Source organism: Cherax quadricarinatus, chromosome 85 (assembly GCF_038502225.1).
Source record: "Cherax quadricarinatus isolate ZL_2023a chromosome 85, ASM3850222v1, whole genome shotgun sequence".
Classification (NCBI taxonomy): domain Eukaryota; kingdom Metazoa; phylum Arthropoda; class Malacostraca; order Decapoda; family Parastacidae; genus Cherax; species Cherax quadricarinatus.
Window position 1 is genome coordinate 13,896,396 of NC_091376.1, and position 23,319 is coordinate 13,919,714.

A 23,319-nucleotide genomic window follows, 5' to 3' on the forward strand; every position below is an offset into this window, starting at 1 on the left:
TATATATATATATATATATATATATATATATATATATATATATATATATATATATATATATATATATATATATATATATATATATATATATATATATATATATATATATATATATGTCGTGCCGAATATGTAAAACTGGTCAATTATATAAAATTATATATACGTTTAAAGAAATATTTTTTTCATTAATATATATATATATATATATATATATATATATATATATATATATATATATATATATATATATATATATATATATATATATATATATATATATATATATATATATATATATATATATATATATATATATATATATATATATATATATATATATATATATATATATATATATATATATATATATATATATATATATATATATATATATATATATATATATATATATATATATATATATATATATATATATATATATATATATATACAGATTACCTAAAATAATCCCAAATAAGAGAGAGTTGCATATTTCCAGTGTGGTCCTTGATGCCAGTTTATGGCGAAACGTCTCCAAGTCAAGATTCCCAAATGTGAGAAATGTGTTTGAAAATGGCGGCGGTGGTGGATGAGGAAGGAAGTGAGAGTCATCAGTCATAAGAAATATTCTCACCAATAAGATTGAGACATAACCATACCATGACTACCTTACTTCTCATCTATCATGTATTATAATCTCTCTTAAAGCACACACTTCCCTCATAATATTTCTCCTTTTATCTGAAATTAATACAAACATTCATGAATAAATTCACATACACATACATGAGTAGTTTGAGGAGAGTTATATACATAATTATGGTCAGATATGTGAGAAAATCACCCATAGGAAAAAAAAGTCACTTTATTTAATATATTAACTTATCCGAGGTAAAACTTACACAGTATATTATTTAACGCATTTATAGCAAGTCTGCTTTTAAATCCAAAGCCAAAAAAATGTGTATGGAGAATGAAATACCAAAATAATAAAATGAAACATTACTGGAACTTTGCTTACTAACAAATGGTGGTCAGCTGAGAGGAGGAGGTGACCTGACACTCATTTCTCAACATTTTCTAGTCACCAGCACCACCATCACTCTCCAGCACCACGTTTCGCACACACCAACCTCTGAGGTAACTAGGTGAGGGCGTACAAGTGCTGGATAATAGGTACTGTGGCGCAGGTGCAGTGTATAACGTGGCAGTAGTGGCTCACCTCCCCACCACTCCTCAACCTTAATTAACTGAATAATTACGCAAATAAATGTATTTATGCACTATTTAAATTCATTTTATTATCTTTCATTTCAATATCTATGTAAATGACCGATGATAACCCCTCAAATATGTCCCGGTGACATTTCGTAACAGGAGAGAAACGTTCAACACAGGACTGAAAAATTAAATCATTTGGGCAAAACGTCATTATCTTTATTGTGGGAACGTTTCGCCGATCATTGGCTTCCTCAGTCCAGTACAGAGAAGAATGGTTGAAGGAGTTGTTTGAGGTAATCAGTTCTTTCAGGTTTAGGGACTGATTACCTCAAACTGATCTTCAGTCATTTTCTGTATTGGACTGAGGAAGCCACTGTGTGGGCGAAACGTTTGTCCATTACAGAGGAGAATAGATGAATATAAGAGGAGGTTGAGGTAATCAGTCCCTCAGCCTGGAGGGACTGATTACCTCAGACTTCTGATCTTCAACCATTCTTCTCTGTATTGAACTGATGAAGCCACTGGTTGGTGAAACGTTTCCAAAGTAAAGGTTCCCAAGTGTTGCACGAGCGACTTATTTCATCAAAGTGTTGGTTCTTCAAATGATTTATCTTCGCAGGACTGAAAAAGTCAGTCACTTGAGGTCAGACGTTTCCCTCGATAAACGTCTTGAAGTGCGACAATACTGTGTGCGTTCTCCAGCCACGTGCGACTCTCTTACTTTCCGACACTAATGGAAACGTTCTGCTCTCCAGGAGTCTTGGCAATGACTTGATCAACCAGGCTGTTGGTGCTAGCCCCATGCATTCCAGTGTATGCACCTTAACCAGGCTGATCAGGAACTGACATGATCTTGAAGAATTAGACATGTACAGTAGCTGCGTATATCTTTATTTGTAGACGTTTTGCCATCCAGTGGTTTTATCAATACAGTTCAAGGACATAATGGGAGGACTGTAGAACTACATACAAAAGACGAGGTAATCAGTCCCTCAGCGTCATGTTTTGTGTACAGCTGCTTCTCAACTTACAATGGGGTCATGATCCAACGAACCCATCATAAGTCGGAAATATAATTTAAATATGAATGATCTGCTAAATTTATAAGTAAATAAGTAACTACTGTCACTGAATAAGTTAATAAACAAATAATTACTACTGTATCTAAATACCTGTATGGAAATGTAAATAAATGTACACAGGTTACGGACTTGCCGCCTTCATGCTGGGTAATTATCTTGAGATTCACCTCCAAAGTACAGCCTCTCTTTACTTAGCGATGTACTTGTTTACCAACCACTTGGAGTTATGACTGGCCCTTCGACCAGTCGGTATTGTATGTTACGCCCAGGACTCCTGTGCTAAACTCTACAAGTTCTTCCATTTCCTCACCATCATCTCCCTTACCCACGCCCTCTACATCTGATAACCCTGATGACGATGACGACCCTGAACTAGTACTCTGAAGGATTCAGTGACTAAAATGTTAATTTGAATGTCCTTTTATACTGTAATGTGAATTTTTTTAGTATATTTTTTATACTGTACAGTAATTACAATTTTCTGTAATATGTAAAAGTTATGCAAATTACAACAAAGTTATCAAGTTGGAGTTTCCTTTAGACCTTTTATATATTCAGAATAAAATGTTTGAAATAGTTGTTATAAATGCTTGAAGTATCAGTAAGTAGTGGTTCCTCGCTAAGTGACGAATTCGTTTACTGATGTGGTCTTAGGAACGGAACTCCGTCGTTAAGTGACGAGAGGCTGTAATTGCTTTTGCACCATCATAAAGTCAAAATATCGTAAGTCAAGGAGCACCTGTATGAGTTCTACAGTCTTCCCATTATGTCTTTGAATTTGTATTGATACAGTGAAATGTCTACAAATAAAGATACCCAGATGCTGTACATGTGTCTAACTCTTCATCTTGTCTGTATTGTATACCATTCATGTATAATTTGAACCTAACAGGTTTTCCCTTGAAGACAGCCAGAGGTCTGTTGGTGGTTAAGGAAGAGTTAGAGGAAAGTTGAGAGATGCTGAGAGGTTTTACTCATTCAGAAGGGATGTGTTGGCATTTTTCAACTGACCCACAATTCAGAGAAAGAACTGAAAATTATATCCTGGTCTATCCTGGACAGTTATCAATTCATGGCTTGATAATAGTCAAGGATGGATTGAAACATCTTAAATTACCTCCCTGAATTAGTGGTTTTGAAATTGCTCTAGCCATGGTGTTGTGATTTCACTTCGTTTGTATTGTACGAGCATGTTATACTGACAGTTCAATAGCTGCTTATGTTTGAGCAACTGGTTGCCAGTCCACTATCCTCGGTTTTTGCAGTCATTTTTGGACTTCATGAAGCTGATTTTAGTGTTAAACATGCAAAACTTGTATATAATTAAAGGTATAGGAAAAGACAAATCATTGTTTCATGGTGGAATACACGCCTTTCAGTGAAAGCCAAGTTCCTGTTGCTTTCCAGCATCAGTACTGGAATTGCAAGATGAATTTGTATACATATATATATATATATATATATATTCTTTTAACACATCGACCGTTTCTCACCAAGGCAGGTGACCTGAAGAAGAAACACTTTTCATCATCACTCTATCACTGTCTTGCCAGAGGCATGCTGATACTGCAGTTCAACAACTGCAGTATATCTCCACTCTTCCTTCAGAGTGCAGGCAATATGCTTCCCACCTCCAGGACTCAAGTCCGACTAACCAGTTTCCCTGAATCCCTTCATAAATGTTACTTTGCTCACACCAACAGCATGTCAAGTCATAAAAACTATTTGCCTCCACTTCCCTCTAACACCAGCAAATTTGTTTCACCTGGCAGATGGAAGGGAATGTGACTTTGATCATTAAAGCTGCCAATCAGAGCGTTCCAGACGAACGCATGGACTGTGACCTGAATTGGTCTGTACTATATCTTAAGGATCATTTATCATCTGTTCATCCTTCTAAACCAGTGAGTGATTATCTTTTTTTCTTTTTCTAATATTAAAAGTACTTGTTGATTTTTTGCAGCAGTCTTGAAGAATTTTTGCATAAGTAACTAGTGACATTTTGAACAAAGGTAATAGTTACTGTTTTTCACACAAGAGTTCACAGCTATTTAAGAGATTTCAGAGCAAATTATCACCAGCTTAATGTTTTTAGAATGTAACTAAATTATTTACATGTACATATTTTATGCTCTTAGTTGATTACTTAGGGCATAACCCTAAATTTACCAAATTACTGTTACATTCTCATTAGTGTGAAATTTCAGTTTGTTTATATGTCCTAGGTTTTTGGTTGTTTAAATGTAACTCATTGCTAATATTCATGTTACCTGGAGTAACATTAGCCTGTTACTTAGGGTGATATAATTGTTTTTATATAAAAGTATTTGCCATGAGGTATCACGAGAATAGTGACAGTTTTGGAATAAGAGTCATGGGCTGGGCTGCAGGGTGCCTTGGTCCCTGGAATGCCCTTCAGATATACTTCAGCCTGGTCCGTGGCCAGGCTTCAGGAGTAGAAAGACTCTCGAAACCCAAAAAGGTATGTGCGTAAGTCAACAAGTGATACTAGAAAAATTAGGATAAGAGATACTTTTATTTCTGTGTTGTTAAACCCACTGGGGGGAGGGCCTTTACCAGGCACCAATTGTTGAAACATAATACAGTATAAAAGTTAGTTCACATACTGTATTGTACTACGGAACATAAATTTTTTTTTCCCATGTTAGCTTTGGTTTCCTTTAGGCGTCATTTTCATTGTACTGCGTTATCATTGCATTTGGGCATTAGTTCATGATTACAGCATACAGCTTGTATGGTGGTGGCTACAACATTGCATCCTGTCATATGTGGTGGCATTCTGATTTTTTTTTTTTTTTATGGAATTCAACCCAAGCAAATGCATAACTATTAGTTTTGACATTGATATCAAGGGAGGCTTTCTAGATGGTTTTAGCATTTTGCAGTAACTGAATAGTGTGGCTGATTCAAGATGGCTATACCTTGTGCATGTATGGGAACTGAATGTTCCCTTGGTCCCTCGCTCACTGTAATTCCCGTACCCTTTCTCCTACTGGAATGTATCATCCAGCTTTCCAGTGCTATCTATGGATGACAAACCTTGATCAAGTCCTCAAATTGGAATAAAATCATTGACATTTATAGGTATATTCTAAGGCTCCTGTGAAGCTTAATGTATCTTCAAAGTGTTTTTGTGCTATAAGAGTTTAATTTCCTTATGAGGACAATTTAAAGTTAATGAGTTGTGTATTTTAAAAGAGTATGTTAAGAGGTTTCACTTTTCACTGTGTACTAAGTTTCACTACATTTTTTTTATAGGTACTTATACATACATTGTATTTATGATTTTGCATAAATGTTAGAAAAATTGGAATATCAATCGAACAAGGATGGTAAGAAAAATTTTTAAGGTTGTAATTCTCTAGTTTATATTAACTGAATAATTGAGGAAATAGTTAATGATAATCTTTGAAATTTGTGTAAGTGCTATAAAAAACATTCTTAATTGGCACTCTTGAAGAATGAGTGAAAATATTGCTGTTAAATAAGTCTCATAATGGAACTCTCCTGCTCTAGGTTGCTCTACCTTGCCAAGATATGGCTAATGTAATATTTATTTAAACAAACTTTGCATTTTTATATTCATTTTTAACTACTTTCAACTCTTTAATAATAAACATTTTAAAAAGATTAAACAAAAAAATCTATGAATAAGGGTTTACAGGAAGATTTACCATACATAATACAGTAAATGAAATGTTTGTAATATGGCAACATTGTTTAATGGGAACAGGCCAGCTGTGGTGAGCACCTGTGGGAGATATGGTTGGCAAATACTTCCACTTACACCAGGGTTAGTTCCTACACAGTATACCTGTGTGGTGTACACAAGTGGTCAGTAGTACAATCGTGAGTTAATGTGGACACAAAGCAAATTGTAAGTTAGCGAATATGTTACAGAGGCGCCTCTGTTCGAACTTGAGTGGGGAAATTAATGTGAAATTGATTCTCTACCCTCCTTGTTTTATTTACAATTTCACTGTAGTTTGTATCATCTGGAAGAAATTTGTGGATTAGTAAAGGTTGTGCACGAAGGCATCCTCCATGTTTATTAAATTAAGCATGGAGGCTGCCTTCATCAAGCATGGAGGCTGCCTTCATTAAGCTGATAAAATCTAATATTAAATTAATACTGGTTGAGATCTTTCTCCACTGATAAAATGTAGGCTGTTAAAATTGATTTTTTCAAATGGGGAAACTGGCTTATTGGCCGCTTTCCCCCCCCCCCCCAACTGGCATGGACTGGGTACCAGTGGGTGTTAGGTTTCTCTATTATCTGTAGTGATAGTAAATGAAAATGGGTGCTTCAGCCTTTCTCTGATAATGCATTATCATCATCTTGGTGGCTACATTGTCACTAACCAGTTTTGCTTAGATTTTCCTACATATTAAAAGGGGTGTACCTGGAGGGAGTTTCAGGGGTCAGCGCCCCCAAGGCCTGGTCCATGACCAGGCCTTGCGGTGGATCAGGGCCTGATCAACCAGGCTGTTACTATTGGCAGCATGCAAACCAACATATGAACCATAGCCTGGCTGGCCAGGTACTGACTCTAGGTGTCTCACCAGCTCCCTCTTGAAGACAGCCAGGGGTCTATTGGTAATCCCTTTTATGTATGCTGGTAGGCAGTTGAATAGTCTTGTGCCCCTGACACTTATTGTGTTCTTTCTTAGCATACTCATGGCACCACTGCTTTTTATTGGGGGATGTTGGTATGATGTAACCATGAGTACAAAATTTTATCTCAGGCTGATGATTGAAGTTGATATTTATAGTTATTTTTTCCTTATTTTGTGTTTGTAAAAATCTGTATCTTTGTATCCCTTGTATACATTTAGACATGAAACCTATAATCACATCTAGTACAGCCTACTGCTTGCTATGGATCTTCACAGTTCAGGATTTGTCTAATAGTAATTAAAAAAAACATAAATATATGTCCCTGAGTATAAATTGTAAGACTTGGGCGTGTGAATGATAGACAAATAGAATTACCATATAACATAAGCATAGTTATTATACTTTTTCTAATATTCTTCCCATATTGGTAAACGACCGCCCTGAAAAATTTATTTTTTCATACAAAAAAAAAAAAAGTGCGACAGGGTTAACGGATGTAAAAGAGGCTAATGTTGTCTACTGAAACAAGAACTAATTTAAAAACAGTAAAAAGATATCTCTTGTATTATCAGCTGGCCTGTGAAATTTTTTAGCACTGGCCGTCTTCCACCGAGGTACGGTATTCTGATGAAATATCTGTTGCCATCACTCATTCAGTCTTATTCTATTCATTTATTATCCTTGATGTTGCTCCAAGGAATTGGATTTATCCTCTCCCTGTATCTGACCTGATTATCACCCATTCAGCAAGTGCTGATCCCTGTGGCTGTAATACTTCTCCATGAATATTATAACAATCATTATTACAGCAAAATATTTAAATCGCCTATCTTTAAATTTCACAGAAAGTGGATGAACAGCGTCTCATCTATTCAGGACAGTTGCTGCTTGACGATCTACTATTAAGAAATGTTTTACGACACCCTACCGAAAATAACGCTTATACAATTCATCTAGTTTGCTCGCCCAATCGTAACTCTGTAAACACGTCAGCAAGCTCGCAGACATCACCCTCGAGTAGTCAGAGAAGGCAGATTTCGCCTGAGTCTTCATCAGTTGGCACCCAGTCATCTCCCCAGTTACCAGCATCATCAGTGGGCACACAGTCATCTTCCCAGCTACCATCAGACATGAATCCAGACAGAGATGCAGAGAGAACTACCCCTCAGCAAACTGGGTTTTCACAGGACACCCCTGTAAATAATGATTCACCTCCTGGTAAGGAATTAGTCATTGGCACTTAGCAGCTACCGTATTCTTTAGAGAAAAAGTAAGTTTCAAGAATAATCACTAGAATAATGTGTACCCTTACCTTTGATATACCTTTGACGAGTTCCCAGAGCCTGGCCATAGGCTGGCCATAGCCTGGCCATAGGCCAGGCTCATCTAGTGCTTGTCTGGTTAACCAAGCTTTTGCTGGTGGTGGCCCACTGCCCTGCATATCCATCACAGCTTGGTTGATCTGGCACCTGGTGACGATACTTGTCTAATTTCTTCTTGAAGACTTCTACACTTGTCCCAGGAGTGTTTCTGATATCTTCTGGTATACAAATGCTTCCTTAGTGTTTTAAGGATATCCTAGATGAATTAGTTGTCTTTAAGAAATTATAATGTTGTAATAAAGGGATTTAAACAGGACAAGGGATGCCTAGATCAAATAATTCTACTAAAGCATTTATGTAGTGAGCAATAATTAGATAATGGAATTGAACTCTCAGTTGCACTTTTGTATTTGTGGAAGCTCAGCTGTGGGAGTTTTGTCATGCTTAGTGGATGTCTGGTGCTTGCCTGGTCAACCAGGCTGATGCTGCTGGTGGTCCGCTGACCCATGTATCCATTACAGCCTGGGTGATCCGGCACTCCTCTGCTCTGATTTATACATTTCTCATCACTGCACCCTTTTTAAATTTCTTCACTGTTCTTTCAGTATTATTCAGAGCACACAATGCTCTCGAATTCAGTTTTACCAAAGTTATATTTACAAATTATAAAAAATTATAGTATTTACAAATTATAAAAGTATAATGGTTTTGGGCCCATAACACAATAGCTGTACTTCCCAGCTCCAAATCTCTTCTTTTTTTTTTTATTGCCTCATCAGCCATTTCCCACCAAGGCAGGGTGACCCAAAAAGAGAGAGAAATCCAAAAAGAAAGAAAAAACTTTCATCATTCAACACTTTCGCCATTACTCACACATAATCACTGTCTTTGCAGAGGCACTCAGATATGACAGTTTGTGTCCCTCCAAACTACAAATATCTCAAACCCCTCCTTTACAGTGCAGGCATTGTACTTCCTATTTCCAGGACTCCAGTCCAGCTAACCAGTTTCCCTGAATCCCTTCACAAAATATTACCCTGCTCACACTACAGCAGTTCGTCAGGTCCCAAAAAACATTTGTCTATTCACTCCTATTTAACATGCTCACGCATGCTTGCTGGAAGTCCAAGCCCCTTGCCCACAAAACCTCCTTTACCCCCTCCCTCCAACCTTTTCGGAGATGACCCCTACCCTGCCTTCCTTCCCCTACAGATTTTTACGCTCTCCAGGTCATTCTACTTTGATCCATTCTCTCTAAATAACCAAACCACCTCAACAGCCCTCTGACTAATACTTTTAGTAACTCCACACCTAATTTCCACACTCCAAATTTTCTTCATAATATTTACACCACACATTGCCCTTAGGACATCTCCACTGCCTCCAGCTGCCTCCTCGCTGTAGCATTTACAACCCGTGCTTCACACCTGTATAAGAGCATTGGTACCACTATACTCTTGTGCATTCCCTTCTTATTATTCTCTTCATATTATTAATAAATGAATGTGAGTGAGGTAATATTTTGTGAAGGGATTCAGGGGAAATCGGTTAGCCGGACTTGAGTCCTGGAGGTGGGAAGCACAATGCCTGCACATTAAGGAGGGGTTTGGGGTGTTTTGCTTTCTGGAGGAACATCTGAACTGTTGTACCTATGTGCCTCTGGCAAGACAGTGATAGTGTGAATGATGGTGAAAGTGTTCCTCTTTGTGAGTCCTGCCTTGGTGGGAGATGGCCAGCGTGTTAAAAAAATATTCATAATTTGTAATACAGTGGACTCCCGCATAACGATTACCTCCGAATGCGACCAATTATGTAAGTGTATTTATGTAAGTGCGTTTGTACGTGTATGTTTGGGGGTCTGAAATGGACTAATCTACTTCACAATATTCCTTATGGGAATAAATTTGGTCAGTACTGGCACCTGAACATACTTATGGAGTGAAAAAAATATCGTTAACCGGGGGTCCACTGTATTTGTAATTAGTAAAGAGCCTATTTTGCAGATCACATACAAATTATAGAGTCACAAGTCAGTGTATATACCTTATATACCAATGTTTTTTTTTTTTTTTTTTTTTTCTCAACAAGTCGGCTGTCTCCCACCGAGGCAGGGTGACCCAAAAAAGAAAGAAAATCCCCAAAAAGAAAATACTTTCATCATTCAACACTTTCACCACACTCACACATTATCACTGTTTTTGCAGAGGTGCTCAGAATACAACAGTTTAGAAGCATATACGTATAAAGATACACAACATATCCCTCCAAACTGCCAATATCCCAAACCCCTCCTTTAAAGTGCAGGCATTGTACTTCCCATTTCCAGGACTCAAGTCCGACTATATGAAAATAACCGGTTTCCCTGAATCCCTTCACTAAATATTACCCTGCTCACACTCCAACAGATCGTCAGGTCCCAAGTACCATTCGTCTCCATTCACTCCTATCTAACACGCTCACGCACGCTTGCTGGAAGTCCAAGCTCCTTGCCCACAAAACCTCCTTTACCCCCTCTCTCCAACCCTTTCGAGGACGACCCCTACCCCACCTTCCTTCCCCTATAGATTTATATGCTTTCCATGTCATTCTACTTTGATCCATTCTCTCTAAATGACCAAACCACCTCAACAACCCCTCTTCTGCCCTCTGACTAATACTTTTATTAACTCCACACCTTTTCCTAATTTCCACACTCCGAATTTTCTGCATAATATTTACACCACACATTGCCCTTAAACAGGACATCTCCACTGCCTCCAACTGTCTCCTCGCTGCTGCATTTACCACCCAAGCTTCACACCCATATAAGAGTGTTGGTACTACTATACTTTCATACATTCCCTTCTTTGCCCCCATAGATAACGTTTTTTGACTCCACATATACCTCAACGCACCACTCACCTTTTTTCCCTCATCAATTCTATGATTAACCTCATCCTTCATAAATCCATCTGCCGACATGTCAACTCCCAAGTATCTGAAAACATTCACTTCTTCCATACTCCTCCTCCCCAATTTGATATCCAATTTTTCTTTATCTAAATCATTTGATACCCTCATCACCTTACTCTTTTCTATCTTCACTTTCAACTTTCTACCTTTACACACATTCCCAAACTCATCCACTAACCTTGGCAATTTTTCTTTAGAATCCCCCATAAGCACAGTATCATCAGCAAAAAGTAACTGTGTCAATTCCCATTTTGAATTTGATTCCCCAAAATATAATCCCACTCCTCTCCCGAACACCCTAGCATTTACTTCCTTTACAACCCCATCTATAAATATATTAAACAACCATGGTGACATTACACATCCCTGTCTAAGACCTACTTTTACTGGGAAGTAGTCTCCCTCTCTTCTACACACCCTAACCTGAGCCTCACTATCCTCATAAAAACTCTTTACAGTATTTAATAACTTACCACCTATTCCATATACTTGCAACATCTGCCACATTGCTCCTCTATCCACTCTATCATATGCCTTTTCTAAATCCATAAATGCAATAAAAACTTCCCTACCTTTATCTAAATACTGTTCACATATATGCTTCAATGTAAACACTTGATAAACCATACCCCCGGCCGGGATTGAACCCGCGGTCATAGAGTCTCAAAACTCCAGCCCGTCGCGTTAGCCACTAGACCAGCTAGCCACAATAAGATTCATCCAACTAGGTATATTTCTACACCATAGGAAAGTTAGCACAGGCACCTCTGTGACCACAAATGCAAGTTTTTACAGACGAATCTCCAACTAGGTTGGATGAATCTTATTGTGGCTAGCTGGTCTAGTGGCTAACGCGACGGGCTGGAGTTTTGAGACTCTATGACCGCGGGTTCAATCCCGGCCGGGGGTATGGTTTATTTGCAATCATGTCATTACGATTTCTTAAGTCATGTTAAACACTTAATCTACACATCCCCTACCCACTCTGAAACCTCCTTGCTCATCCGCAATCCTACATTCTGTTTTACCTCTAATTCTTTCAATTATAACCCTACTGTACACTTTTCCTGGTATACTCAGTAAACTTATTCCTCTATAATTTTTACAGTCTCTTTTGTCCCCTTTCCCTTTATATAAAGGGGCTATACATGCTCTCCGCCAATCCCTAGGTACCTTCCCCTCTTTCATACATTTATTAAACAAAAGTACCAACCACTCCAACACTATATCCCCCCCTGCTTTTAACATTTCTGTCATGATCCCATCAGTTCCAGCTGCTTTACCCCCTGTCATTCTACGTAATGCCTCACGTACCTCCCCCACACTTACATTCTGCTCTTCCTCACTCCTAAAAGATGGTATACCTCCCTGACCAGTGCATGAAATTACTGTCTCTCTTTCTTCCTTAACATTTAAAAGTTCCTCAAAATATTCTCGCCATCTACCTAATACCTCCATCTCCCCATCTACTAACTCCCCTACTCTGTTTTTAACTGACAAATCCATACTTTCCCTAGGCTTTCTTAACTTGTTTAACTCACTCCAAATTTTTTTCTTATTTTCATTAAAATTTCTTGACAGTGCCTCTCCCACTCTATCATCTGCTCTCCTTTTGCACTCTCTCACCACTCTCTTTACCTTTCTTTTACTCTCCATATACTCTGCTCTTCTTATAACACTTCTGCTTTGTAAAAACCTCTCATAAGCTATCTTTTTCTCTTTTATCACACCCTTTACTTCATCATTCCACCAATCACTCCTCTTTCCTCCTGCCCCCACCCTCCTATAACCACAAACTTCTGCCCCACATTCTAATACTGCATTTTTAAAACTATTCCAGCCCTCTTCAACCCCCCCACTACTCATCTTTGCACTAGCCCACCTTTCTGCCAATAGTCGCTTATATCTCACCCAAACTTCCTCCTCCCTTAGTTTATACACTTTCACCTCCCTCTTACTTGTTGTTGCCACCTTCCTCTTTTCCCATCTACCTCTTACTCTAACTGTAGCTACAACTAAATAATCCGATATATCAGTTGCCCCTCTATAAACATGTACATCCTGGAGCCTACCCATCAACCTTTTATCCACCAATACATAATCTAATAAACTACTTTCATTACGTGATACATCATACCTTGTATATTTATTTATCCTCTTTTTCATAAAATATGTATTACTTATTACCAAATCTCTTTCTACACATAGCTCAATTAAAGGCTCCCCATTTACATTTACCCCTGGCACCCCAAATTTACCTACTACTCCCTCCATAACATTTTTACCCACTTTAGCATTGAAATCCCCAACCACCATTACTCTCTCACTTGATTCAAAACTCCCCACGCATTCACTCAACATTTCCCAAAATCAATCTCTCTCCTCTACACTTCTCTCTTCTCCAGGTGCATACACGCTTATTATAACCCACTTTTCACATCCAATCTTTATTTTACTCCACATAATCCTTGAATTAATACATTTATAGTCCCTCTTTTCCTGCCATAGCTTATCCTTCAACATTATTGCTACTCCTTCTTTAGCTCTAACTCTATTTGAAACCCCTGACCTAATCCCATTTATTCCTCTCCATTGAAACTCTCCCACCCCCTTCAGCTTTGTTTCACTTAAAGCCAGGACATCCAGCTTCTTCTCATTCATAACATCCACAATCATCTCTTTCATATCATTTGCACAACATCCACGCACATTCAGACTTCCCACTTTGACAATTTTCTTCTTCTTATTCTTTTTAGTAATCTTTACAGGAAAAGGGGTTACTAGCCCATTGTTCCCAGCATTTTAGTTGACTTTTACAACACGCATGGCTTACGGAGGAAAGATTCTTATTCCACTTCCCCATGGATATAAAAGGAAAAGTAATAAGACCAAGAACTTTTAAGATAAAATCAAAGAAAACTCAGATGAGTGTGTATAAATAAATGTGTACATGTATGTGTAGTGTGACCTAAGTGTAAGTAGAAGTAGCAAGACAATGTATTTAACAGGAATAATCTTGATAATACTGTATGATGATCAAATTGTAAAATAAACTAAACTCACTTTAAGAAATTAACTATCCCTTGAAAGGGGAAAGGATTCTGTGATGCTGGTAGAGGGATTTTGATCCAAGGAATTGGTACTACTTCATTACCTTTCACTCCCATATGGGCTTCACAAGTTTAACACATTCCTTAAATTGGGTTCCCAACCTTTTCTATGCCCCACACCCAAAGGAACCCAATACAGTGTTGTGGGTGAACAAGTTGAACTCTAAAAAAAATGAGCTTTTAGTTCATATTTATAAACTGAGCAATTAGAATACATTTGGTAAAATAAACAGAATTGTGTTTTTCATTAGGACTCTTGTCGCACCCGAAGGTTAGGGACCCCTGCCCTAAATGGCATGTTAATTTAGATGGATATCAGCATTTGTTGTAGCAACATTATCTAAGGTGCGTTGTTTGTGCACTTTCCTTCTGTGCACTGAAGGTGCACTTTTTCTTAGTGCCATATGGCTTGCAGGAAGTACAGTGTACTGTAATGCTCACCTCTATTCTACAGATGGACTTCGTCGCAGGAATGTGGCTAACAACGGTGACATGTCTGTGTCGGCACCACAGAGCATAGATGCCACTTCTGCGTATCCATCCCAGTCTCAAATGCCAGTAGGAATGCTTCAAGCCAGTGCAGACCCTATACAACAGATGGCTGCTCTACAGCAGATGTATGCACATTATATGGCATACATACAATAGTAAGTTATTTTGGAATGTTTACTGATTTTCATTTCTTGAATAATTTTGTTGAAGTGTTGCACTGGGTCACCGCTGGGTCACCACCTGGAGAAGACCCGGGCCGGAAGTACCGGCAAATCTCTAATGAATGAATGTGTTGCACTCTAGCTGTTGGTGTGCTTTGTGTTTATCCAAAATGTAATATTACAACTGTTTGTATTACCCATACAGATTTAGTGCTTGCTTTCGAATATAGTAAATATCATTAAATCACAGAATGAGTGGGGGCTTAAATCCTTGGCAAGTGAGCCCTAGAACTCGCAGGCCAGTTAACCACTTGGTCAACCAGCTGACCAAGTGGTTAACACACTTGCCTGTGAGTTTTATTACTCGCTTGCCATGGGTTCGAGCACTGCCCATTCTGTGATTTGTTTGCACTCGCATTATTACAGTTTTGTGAGTCATGATAATACCATTATTGATGAAATTTTTGAAGTGTCAGTTTGGAAACTTCTTAGGTAATATTAGGACTGCTTGTGTATGTGCTTTGTTGTAAGTCCGAGTTAAATGTCACATTGCCCATATAGTTTTCCATGCATGTGGGGATATTTGCAGTTTGCAAGGGGATCTCAACTATAGTATCAGCACACCTCCGGCAAGACAGTGATAATGAATTATGGTGAAAGTGCTTTTTCTTTTTTGGGTTACCCTACCTAGGCGGGAGACGGCCGGTGTGTTAATAAAAAAAAATATTACATGAAAATTTAAATGTATGCTTTCTCTCTTGTGTAATATATTCCTTAATATACCCTTAATACACAATTAGTAATCAGTGTATAGATGTAGAGGAATGTTTGAGTTTTGACTATAAATTGACACTGTAATTTTAATTTTTACCCATCATGTCCTTGGTTAATATATTCTTCTTGGGTCCAGCATTTACCCATGAGACTTACTCTAAAAATGTTCTGATAATATGGGAAACATATATTTAGCATGGTGGGAAATGTCCGATGTAAAAAATATAAAAATTTAGAACTCATTGATTTTTGTCTTTTCATTGCAGTATGCAGATGTGTGGAGGTGGAGGCAGTGGTGGAGGTGGTGGTGGTATTGCTTGGCCACAACAAATGGTGCAGCTACCTACAGCACCAAACCCTGCTACATCCACCACAACTGCTGCACCTACAGCAACCTTGCCAGCACCAACTGTAGACCAGACTGAGCAACAACAGGTTCAGATTGAACCTGCTGACCAACAGCAGCAGCAACCACAGTTGATTAGAATGAATGCACAAGGTACATGGTTACTGATTTGTTGCTATAGTGTTACTGAAACTGGTATAAATACCGACAAGTTGACGAGTAAGACACGTGCAACAGTTGGGTATCTTTATTGTGGAAATGTTTTGCCTACACATTAGGGTTCTTCAGTCAAATTCTTTACTACTACACCTGCTGCTTCTGTATCTGACTGAAGAAGCCTACTGTGTAGGTGAAGCATTTCAATAATAAAGATACCCAACTGTTATGCATAGAAGGATTGAAATGGGATCCCTTTTCTCTTTGTATTCTTTGGTAACATTCTCAGTACACCAGTTTGATATACTCTTGTGCTGTTAGTGATTTGTGTTATTGGCAGCCATTCCTTTCAAATTTGTTGCTTTCACTCCAGAAGAAGGCTGTGCAGACCAACTAACTGACATTAGTACAAATTCCATAGATTTTGAAAAAGAAATGGATAACATGCCCACTCACTCAGCACTTGGACCAGATTCATGGAATGCTCTATTTATAAAGAAGTGCAAGGTACCACTAACACGAGCCCTCAGTATTCTTTGGAGAAAGAGCTTCGATCTAGGTGAAATACCAGAGTGCAGACATAGCTCCTTTGCATAAGGGAGGTTGTAGAACACTAGCTAAAAATTAGAGACCAGTAGCCCTAACCTTTCGCATCATAAAAATCTTCAAAAGAGTGATGAGATGGCAGATTACAAATTTCATGGACCAGCACAACCAACATAACCCGAACCAGCATGGTTTTAGAGCAGGATGATCATGTCTGTCACAGCTGCTGAACCATTATGACAGAATTACGGAGGCACTGGAAGACGACCAGAATGCAGATGTGATTTACACAGATTTTGCAAAGGCGATCATGGAGTGATAGCGCACAAAATGAAGGCCATAGGCATTACGGGGAAGGTAGGCAGATGGGTTTTCGGTTTCCTAACACACAGAACACAAAAAGTAATAGTGAACAGGGCAAGATCCAGCATCAGCGAGGTCAAAAGCTCAGTGCCTCAAGGCACTGTCCTGGCATCTCTGCTGTTCCTCATCCTCATAGCAGACATAGACAAAAACACCCGACACACTTTTGTATCGTCATTTGCAGATGACACTAAAATAAGCATGAAAGTCAGTATGGTAGAGGACACTGAAAAAGTACAGGAAGACATAAACAGGGTTTTGCAGTGGGCAGTGGAGAACAACATGACGTACAATGGTGATGAGTTCCAACTGCTTAGGTATGGAAAGAATGAAGAACTCAAAAGGAGCACTATATACAAAACTCAAGAGGGTCACCAAATAGAACGTAAGGAGCACGTAAAAGACCTAGGAATAATTATGTCAGCGGACCTTTCTTTTAAAGACCATAAGCCGTAAGCCATGCGTGTCGTATGAGGCGACTAAAATGCCGGGAGCAATGGGCTAGTAACCCCTTCTCCTGTAGACATTTACTAAAAAAGAGAAGAAAAACTTTATAAAACTGGGATGCTTAAATGTGCGTGGATGTAGTGCGGATGACAAGAAACAGATGATTGCTGATGTTATGAATGAAAAGAAGTTGGATGTCCTGGCCCTAAGCGAAACAAAACTGAAGGGGGTAGGGGAGTTTCAGTGGGGGGAAATAAATGGGATTAAATCTGGAGTATCTGAGAGAGTTAGAGCAAAGGAAGGGGTAGCAGTAATGTTAAATGATCAGTTATGGAAGGAGAAAAGAGAATATGAATGTGTAAATTCAAGAATTATGTGGATTAAAGTAAAGGTTGGATGCGAAAAGTGGGTCATAATAAGCGTGTATGCACCTCGAGAAGAGAGGAATGTAGAGGAGAGAGAGAGATTTTGGGAGATGTTAAGTGAATGTATAGGAGCCTTTGAACCAAGTGAGAGAGTAATTGTGGTAGGGGACCTGAATGCTAAAGTAGGAGAAACTTTTAGAGAGGGTGTGGTAGGTAAGTTTGGGGTGCCAGGTGTAAATGATAATGGGAGCCCTTTGATTGAACTTTGTATAGAAAGGGGTTTAGTTATAGGTAATACATATTTTAAGAAAAAGAGGATAAATAAGTATACAAGATATGATGTAGGGCGAAATGACAGTAGTTTGTTGGATTATGTATTGGTAGATAGAAGACTGTTGAGTAGACTTCAGGATGTACATGTTTATAGAGGGGCCACAGATATATCAGATCACTTTCTAGTTGTAGCTACACTGAGAGTAAAAGGTAGATGGGATACAAGGAGAATAGAAGGATCAGGGAAGAGAGAGGTGAAGGTTTATAAACTAAAAGAGGAGGCAGTTAGGGTAAGATATAAACAGCTATTGGAGGATAGATGGGCTAATGAGAGCATAGGCAATGGGGTCGAAGAGGTATGGGGTAGGTTTAAAAATGTAGTGTTAGAGTGTTCAGCAGAAGTTTGTGGTTACAGGAAAGTGGATGCGGGAGGGAAGAGGATCGATTGGTGGAATGATGATGTAAAGAGAGTAGTAAGGGAGAAAAAGTTAGCATATGAGAAGTTTTTACAAAGTAGAAGTGATGCAAGGAGGGAAGAGTATATGGAGAAAAAGAGAGAGGTTAAGAGAGTGGTGAAGCAATGTAAAAAGAGAGCAAATGAGAGAGTGGGTGAGATGTTATCAACAAATTTTGTTGAAAATAAGAAAAAGTTTTGGAGTGAGATTAACAAGTTAAGAAAGCCTAGAGAACAAATGGATTTGTCAGTTAAAAATAGGAGAGGAGAGTTATTAAATGGAGAGTTAGAGGTATTGGGAAGATGGAGGGAATATTTTGAGGAATTGTTAAATGTTGATGAAGATAGGGAAGCTGTGATTTCGTGTATAGGACAAGGAGGAATAACATCTTGTAGAAGTGAGGAAGAGCCAGTTGTGAGTGTGGGGGAAGTTTGTGAGGCAGTAGGTAAAATGAAAGGGGGGTAAGGCAGCCGGGATTGATGGGATAAAGATAGAAATGTTAAAAGCAGGTGGGGATATAGTTTTGGAGTGGTTGGTGCAATTATTTAATAAATGTATGGAAGAAGTTAAGGTACCTAGGGATTGGCAGAGAGCATGCATAGTTCCTTTGTATAAAGGCAAAGGGGATAATAGAGAGTGCAAAAATTATAGGGGGATAAGTCTGCTGAGTATACCTGGTAAAGTGTATGGTAGAGTTATTATTGAAAGAATTAAGAGTAAGACTGAGAATAGGATAGCAGATGAACAAGGAGGCTTTAGGAAAGGTAGGGGGTGTGTGGACCAGGTGTTTACAGTGAAACATATAAGTGAACAGTATTTAGATAAGGCTAAAGAGGTCTTTGTGGCATTTATGGATTTGGAAAAGGCGTATGACAGGGTGGATAGGGGGGCAATGTGGCAGATGTTGCAAGTGTATGGTGTAGGAGGTAGGTTACTGAAAGCAGTGAAGAGTTTTTACGAGGATAGTGAGGCTCAAGTTAGAGTATGTAGGAAAGAGGGAAATTATTTCCCAGTAAAAGTAGGCCTTAGACAAGGATGTGTGATGTCACCGTGGTTGTTTAATACATGTATATTTATAGATGGGGTTGTAAGAGAAGTAAATGCGAGGATCTTGGCAAGAGGCGTTGAGTTAAAAGATAAAGAATCACACACAAAGTGGGAGTTGTCACAGCTGCTCTTTGCTGATGACACTGTGCTCTTGGGAGATTCTGAAGAGAAGTTGCAGAGATTGGTGGATGAATTTGGTAGGGTGTGCAAAAGAAGAAAATTAAAGGTGAATACAGGAAAGAGTAAGGTTATGAGGATAACAAAAAGATTAGATGATGAAAGATTGAATGTCAGATTGGAGGGAGAGAGTATGGAGGAGGTGGATGTATTTAGATATTTGGGAGTGGACGTGTCAGCGGATGGGTCTATGAAAGATGAGGTGAATCATAGAATTGATGAGGGGAAAAGAGTGAGTGGTGCACCTAGGAGTCTGTGGAGACAAAGAACTTTGTCCTTGGAGGCAAAGAGGGGAATGTATGAGAGTATAGTTTTACCAACGCTCTTATATGGGTGTGAAGCATGGGTGATGAATGTTGCAGCGAGGAGAAGGCTGGAGGCAGTGGAGATGTCATGTCTGAGGGCAATGTGTGGTGTGAATATAATGCAGAGAATTTGTAGTTTGGAAGTTAGGAGGAGGTGCGGGATTACCAAAACTGTTGTCCAGAGGGCTGAGGAAGGGTTGTTGAGGTGGTTCGGACATGTAGAGAGAATGGAGCGAAACAGAATGACTTCAAGAGTGTATCAGTCTGTAGTGGAAGGAAGGCGGGGTAGGGGTCGGCCTAGGAAAGGTTGGAGAGAGGGGGTAAAGGAGGTTTTGTGTGCGAGGGGCTTGGACTTCCAGCAGGCATGCGTGAGCGTGTTTGATAGGAGTGAATGGAGACAATTGATTTTTAATACTTGACGTGCTGTTGGAGTGTGAGCAAAGTAACATTTATGAAGGGGTTCAGGGAAACCGGCAGGCCGGACTTGAGTCCTGGAGATGGGAAGTACAGTGCCTGCACTCTGAAGGAGGGGTGTTAATGTTGCAGTTTAAAAACTGTAGTGTAAAGCACCCTTCTGGCAAGACAGTGATGGAGTGAATGATGGTGAAAGTTTTTCTTTTTCGGGCCACCCTGCCTTGGTGGGAATCGGCCAGTGTGATAATACAGTGGACCCCCGGTTAACGATTTTAATCCGTGCAAGAGGGCTCATCGTTATGCGAAATAATCGTTATGCGAATGAATTTTCCCCATAAGAAATAATGGAAATCAAATTAATCCGTGCAAGACGCCCAAAAGTATGAAAAAAATTTTTTTTTACCACATGAAATGTTAATTTTAATACACACAAACTGAAAAAGGCATGCACAATTAAATGACACTTACTTTTATTGAAGATCTGGTGATGATTGATGGGATGGGAGGAGGGGAGAGCATTATCTTCTTACTGTTTAGAAGGGGAATCCCCTTCCATTACGACTTGAGGTAGCAAGTCCTTTTCCGGGGTTACTTCCCTTCTTCTTTTAATGCCACTAGGACCAGCTTGAGAGTCACTGGACCTCTGTCGCACAACAAATCTGTCCATAGAGCTCTGTACCTCCCGTTCCTTTACGATTTGTCTAAAATGGGCCACAACATTGTCATTGAAATAGTCACCAGCACGGCTTGCAACAGCTGTGTCAGGGTGATTTTCATCTATAAAGGTTTGCAGTTCAACCCACTGTGCACACATTTCCTTAATCTTTGAAGTAGGCACAATGGATTCCACAACTGGCATAGGCTTCTCAGGGTTAGCCCCAAACCCTTCAAAATCTTTCTTAATTTCCATACTAATTCTCACCCTTTTTACCACAGGGTTGGCACTAGAAGCTTTCTTGGGGCCCATGGTCACTTATTTTCCAGAAACAGCACCGAAAACACTGTAATAATACGAAATATTCCGAGTGTATGCTTGGATGTTACCGCGGAGGCTGGCTGGTAAACAATGGGACGGCCGGCACATGTGAGGCTGGCTGAGGGCACATTGGACGCGTCTCGGACGAAAATCGGTAAGCGGGTTTTTAATCGGTATGCGCGGCAAAAATTTTGCGATAAAAGTAATCGGTATGCGGAAAAATCGCTATGTGATGCCATCGTTATGCGGGGGTCCACTGTAAATAAAATAAAACAAGACAAAGATCACGACAGCCAGGAAGATGACAGGGTGGGTATTGAAAACTTTCAAAACAAGGAAATAATGCCAATGGTGACACTCTTGAAATCACTAGTGCTCCCTCACTTAGAATATTGCTCAGTGCTGATGGCCCCGTTCAAGGCAGGAGAACTTTCTGAGTTGGAACAAATACAGAGATTGTTTACGGCTCACATTGAGCCTGTAAAGCACCTAAACTACTGGGAGCATCTGCAAGTCTTGAACATGTATTCATTGGAGCGGAGGAGAGAGAGGTACATGATAATATATACTACCTAAAAGGTACTCGAGGGCTTGGTCCCAAATCTGCACACTGCCATAACATACTGGAGTGAGAGATATGGGAGGAAGTGTAAAATAAACCCAGTGAAGAGCAGGGGTGCGGTGGGGACAATAAGTGAGCACTGTATCAACATCTGGGGTCCCAGACTATTCAACATCTTACCAGAAGATATCAGAAACACAGCTGGAACTAGTGTAGAATCTTCAAGAGAAAACTGGACAAGTATCTTCACCAGGTGCCAGATCGACCAGGCTGTGATAGATATGTGGAGCAGCGGGCCTCCAGCAGCAACACCCTGGTTGACCAGGCAAGCACCAGATGAGCCTGGCCCATGGCCAGGCTCAGAGAGTAGATAAGCTCTCAAAACTCTTCAAAGAACTGATATGAAAGAGCTGATATGCTGGTGAAGGGCTCTTAGAGTCCAGGAATTGGAGCTTCCCTTTATTTCCTTGGTCAAACTTGATTGCCTCCCATTCCCCAAGCACTAAATATGTAATCCCCAGTGGGTTTAGCACTTTCCATTGAGAGTGCTAAACCCACTGAGGCAGGATGGCCCAAAAAGAAAAACAAAAGTTTCTCTTGTTAACTTTAGTAATGTATACAGGAGAAAGGGTTACTAGCCTCTTGCTCCCGGCATTTTAATTGCCTCTTACGACATGCATGGCTTGCAGAGGAAGAATTCTGTTCCATTTCCCCATGGAGATAAGAGGAAACAAACAAGAACAAGAACTAGTAAGAAAATAGAAGAAAACCCAGGAGGGCGTGTATACATATGCTTGTACATGTATGTGTAGTGTGATCTAAGTGTAAGTAGAAGTAGCAAGACGTACCTGAAATCTTTGATGTTCATGAGACAGGAAAAAAGACAGCAATCCTACCATCATGTAAAATAATTACAGGCTTTTGTTTTACTTGCTTGGCAGGATAGTAGTACGTCCCTGGGCAGTTGCTGTCTACCAACCTACTACCTACAGTGAGAACATTATAAGAGAATGTTTTCGTGGGCATAGTCACTGATTTAATCCCCTCCAGTGTGGATCTGTTCTGGCTCTGATAATGGTTATAATTTATGTAACTGAGTTTCCAGAGGTTTGTGACTTAGCAAATGAATGAAAT

At 39.3% G+C, this 23,319-nt stretch overlaps 1 protein-coding gene across 2 annotated transcripts in view; it reads left to right on the plus strand.

Annotated features, from left to right (window-relative positions):
* The first annotated feature begins 575 nt into the window (after window positions 1–575).
* Window positions 576–23,319, plus strand: part of Herp (Homocysteine-induced endoplasmic reticulum protein) — a 31,073-nt gene continuing 8,329 nt past the window's right edge. Inside the window, exons 1-5 of one of the 2 annotated variants that reach the window (XM_070103435.1) lie at window positions 576–1,148; window positions 4,076–4,207; window positions 7,788–8,160; window positions 14,781–14,973; window positions 16,020–16,252. In XM_070103435.1, the coding sequence (XP_069959536.1) occupies window positions 4,076–4,207; window positions 7,788–8,160; window positions 14,781–14,973; window positions 16,020–16,252 (931 nt within the window). In that variant the 5' untranslated portion in view covers window positions 576–1,148. The remainder of the gene's footprint in view (window positions 1,149–4,075; window positions 4,208–7,787; window positions 8,161–14,780; window positions 14,974–16,019; window positions 16,253–23,319) is intronic. The other variant, XM_070103434.1, reaches the window with a different exon arrangement.